We start from the raw sequence: 3,451 nt of genomic DNA on the forward strand, positions 1-3,451 counted from the left end.
GAGATATAAATTTTGGCTGGGATGAAGAAGTTTCCCTTGCAAACATTAGTATATGTATCCAGAAATGAGAAACCTATTAGAACACCCCATAGGCTGAGAATTTTGCAAGGATATATTTTGTTACTTCTTGCAGGATCACTTGGAATGTGTTTTATCGCCTTGTAATGTAACTGGACACGCGTTCCACTTTAGTGAATATTGTAATCATCAATTATTGTTGTTATAGTTCCACTTAATTGAATATTGTTCTCGTCGACAATTATTGTCTGGATTACAACAGCTAAATTACTATAAGCTGTTTATGGTTTGAGAGGGTTCTTTTGTTTGCCACTGGCCGGTACAGGAAATTGACTCTTTTATGAAGCATGAAAGGTGTAAAATAGGCCAAAACACACCAAGGAACCCTGTAAGAATAAATATTGAATTGCTAAAGAGAGGATATTTCCAGCTTCCAGATCTTCTAATTCATTCTGCCAGTATTACAGAAACAAGAATGATTATAATCTAATGTGACGGTCTGAGAAATGAAAGGTCAACCTGAAACCGGGGTAGCCAGGTTGGATATTGCCTATCACTCATATCAGTATACAGCTTCTAGGCGATTCAATGAAAGCCAAGCAGCATCCAATGGCAAAGTCAAATTCTAACAGTGAGGATCTGAAAGAAGCAGGAATGTCGAGTGGTCAGGGAAAAGCTTTCCTATTTCCTCGACCATGTCGTTTCCTGGCATTATCGTATATGAAACCGCGTTAATGCTGGACTGCCAAGTATAGCTCCAATAGTAGCAGTAACATGGTAGCAACCGTTATACGGAAAACCTATCTTGGCAACCAACTGATATCTTCAACTTCTGACTTCTTACCTAAAGAGGAATGAAAAGTGCTAAAAAAGAAGAAGTAACAGAGGATCCTGACGACCACCACTTCTATTGAAATCAGAAACTCCATTCAAACACGTTCAAGACTAAATCAGAATAGGTGAGGAAATGAGAAGAAAGGCCAGTGCACTGAACAAGAGACTCTACGGGATAGGTAGAAAGTGTCGGGAACATCTCTAAAAACAATTGAACAATTTCTCAGCCCAGAAAGCAATTATTATTCTTAAACAACTTGTGCAAGAGAGCTATAAAATCTAAATGATCAGCAAGAAACATTTAATCCAGTTAAAGAGGGTTCAAGATATCATTATACTAAGAAATCACTAATACCTAAAGCTTTGGTATTGAAGAGAAAGCAAAAACCAAGAGAGACAGAATGTACAAGGTTAAAAGCAAGACTAAAACATGATCTTCAACAGTTCTTGATGTATCACGAGGCATTATGAAAAATCAAAGCACAAGGGTTAGGTAACAGTCGTTACTAGACGAAACTCTGGCAGGACAAATTCTAATATTCTAATGATTTATTTCAATCTCGAACTTCAGCAAGTTTAAGTTTCTAAAACTCGAAACTCCTGTGAACTTTCAGTTCTCCATGTTTGAATGCTAACACTTGTGGGGATAGAGTGACATAAAACGTTATACTACATATACATAATACATATGATTATATATCATAAGCCAGCAAGTTCTGCTTTAATCCCAACAGTTCATCCAGTTCCTCACATCCATGCTATATAATTCTAATTGCAAAATGTATGAGCTGCAAGTCAATAATCTATCTAACTAAGGAACTGTGAATAATACTACACATGATCACCAACTTATTTGTTAATGCACACAATACAAATCTCTTTTACGCCTGGTTATGCAGAATAATAGCAATAGGACTTATCTGAACCAAATTAGCTATCTACCAGCAGAATTGGAGAACCATCAGCGACTCAATCATAGTGAATTTCAGCAATTCGACGATGAGCTCCCTTAATAATGTACATGTAGAGCATCAAGCTTTGGCAGCGCCTGATATCCAAATATTCAAGTCTTGAATAACCAGTCACAAGGGTCAGCAGGTCTCTGTCACCAATGTTTGAATCAGAAAGGTTTAAAAGCTTCAAATTTGGGAAGCATTTTATGATTGTTGATGAGAGAAGAGGTTGCACAATTCCGTTTAGTCTAATGCCTCTAATATTGGGACAATGGATCCCCATCTCTTCTAAAATTGAGGGGATGATGTATGGTGAATCAGACAAGTCCACAAGTTCCAGATTGGGACAGCTACGTACAACTTCCAATAAAACATCTTCCGAGGCATGGAAGGATCCATGAAATGATAGGTGCTTCAAATTGGGGCAGCTATGGAAAAATAATACGACATTAGAAGTCTTGCGGATTGAGTGTAACAAATAGTATTGATAATGAATAACAAAAAGAAAAATTAGAAAGGGGAGGTTACAGACTGCTATTAAAAAAATAGCTAATGAAAATAAAATAACACAAGTCCTAATGGAATATCTCATCTACTATTTATAGGCATCACCTGCTCTTTTTAACCAAAGTCCCAAACGTAATTTGTCAAAACTCCCTAATCGGTCCTCCACCGTGACCATATTCATAACATTGAGCAAATGAGGGAACTTAACAGTTTAAGTTATTAACAAGTTATTAGAACAAATTAATTGTTAAACTAATCAAATCGAAAGAAATGTGACATGCTGAACAATTAATTGAGGCAGAGAGCTTACGAACGAGCGATGAGGGAAAGAAGAGCGTCGTCATTGGGAGGTGCATCAAGAGAAGTGAGGAAAGGGAAGAAATAGAGGGAGGTGAGGGCGGCTCCACCCCCAGCTTTACCGATTAGAGATTGAAGACCAAGAATGCCAACTTGAGGATCGCTGCTGCGTCTACCATCAAAAGCTGCCTTAGATTTAATAAAGGCATCAACAGCAGAACAAGAGTCTGGGATGAAAGAGGCCCAACAGTGAGGGTGTCGAGAGGAATTGAGCCACGATTTGCAGACAAAGGGGAGGTTACATAGGCGGTCTTTGAGGGAGGATTTAGAGAATATATTCACAAGAGCTGTGCTAGGTAGATTATCCCATGCCCTTTGTTGCTGCTGCATCTTATCCATTCTGCTCTTTCTTGACACCTGCATCATTCCTCAATTCCACCGGTCAATTCAAGAAAGACTCACTGTGCCACACTATTAAGTATCATAAGGGCAACGGTAAGGAAGAGTCCCGAACCAACATGACCCCAATCAAAATACTCCAACAAAAAAAAATTAGTATCAAAGTACTTTTAACACAATAAAATAGTACTTTATTCAGTTTTTTTTTTTTTTAAATTTTCACACTTTTTTCCTACTTTGCTCATTAATTAATCATGCTTCGGGATTCTAGAACTTTAATATTTTATATAGAACCCTACTTATTTTTTTGTGATTAATAAGGTAGGCTCAATAAATTAAGAGTAAACAAAACTTCGGGTCGTTTTTTTAGTGGTTGAAAAGTGTTCGAAGTCCATTTTTATTTGAAGACTTGTTGTCATTAGCTTAAAGTTTTTAATTTTTAG

The 3,451-nt window shown here is 37.2% G+C and overlaps 1 protein-coding gene across 1 annotated transcript; it reads right to left on the bottom strand.

Annotated features, from left to right (window-relative positions):
* Positions 1-1,450: 1,450 nt before the first annotated feature.
* Positions 1,451-3,143, bottom strand: LOC132627785 (F-box protein SKIP1-like). The gene is made up of 2 exons (XM_060343360.1): positions 2,623-3,143; positions 1,451-2,233 (listed from the first exon to the last, which is right to left on the bottom strand). Exons 1-2 carry the CDS (start codon positions 3,033-3,035, stop codon positions 1,822-1,824), a joined length of 825 nt encoding a protein of 274 aa, XP_060199343.1. The 5' UTR covers positions 3,036-3,143; the 3' UTR covers positions 1,451-1,821.
* Between the last annotated feature and the right edge of the window lie 308 nt (positions 3,144-3,451).

This window comes from Lycium barbarum, chromosome 2 (genome assembly GCF_019175385.1).
Source record: "Lycium barbarum isolate Lr01 chromosome 2, ASM1917538v2, whole genome shotgun sequence".
NCBI classification, from domain to species: domain Eukaryota; kingdom Viridiplantae; phylum Streptophyta; class Magnoliopsida; order Solanales; family Solanaceae; genus Lycium; species Lycium barbarum.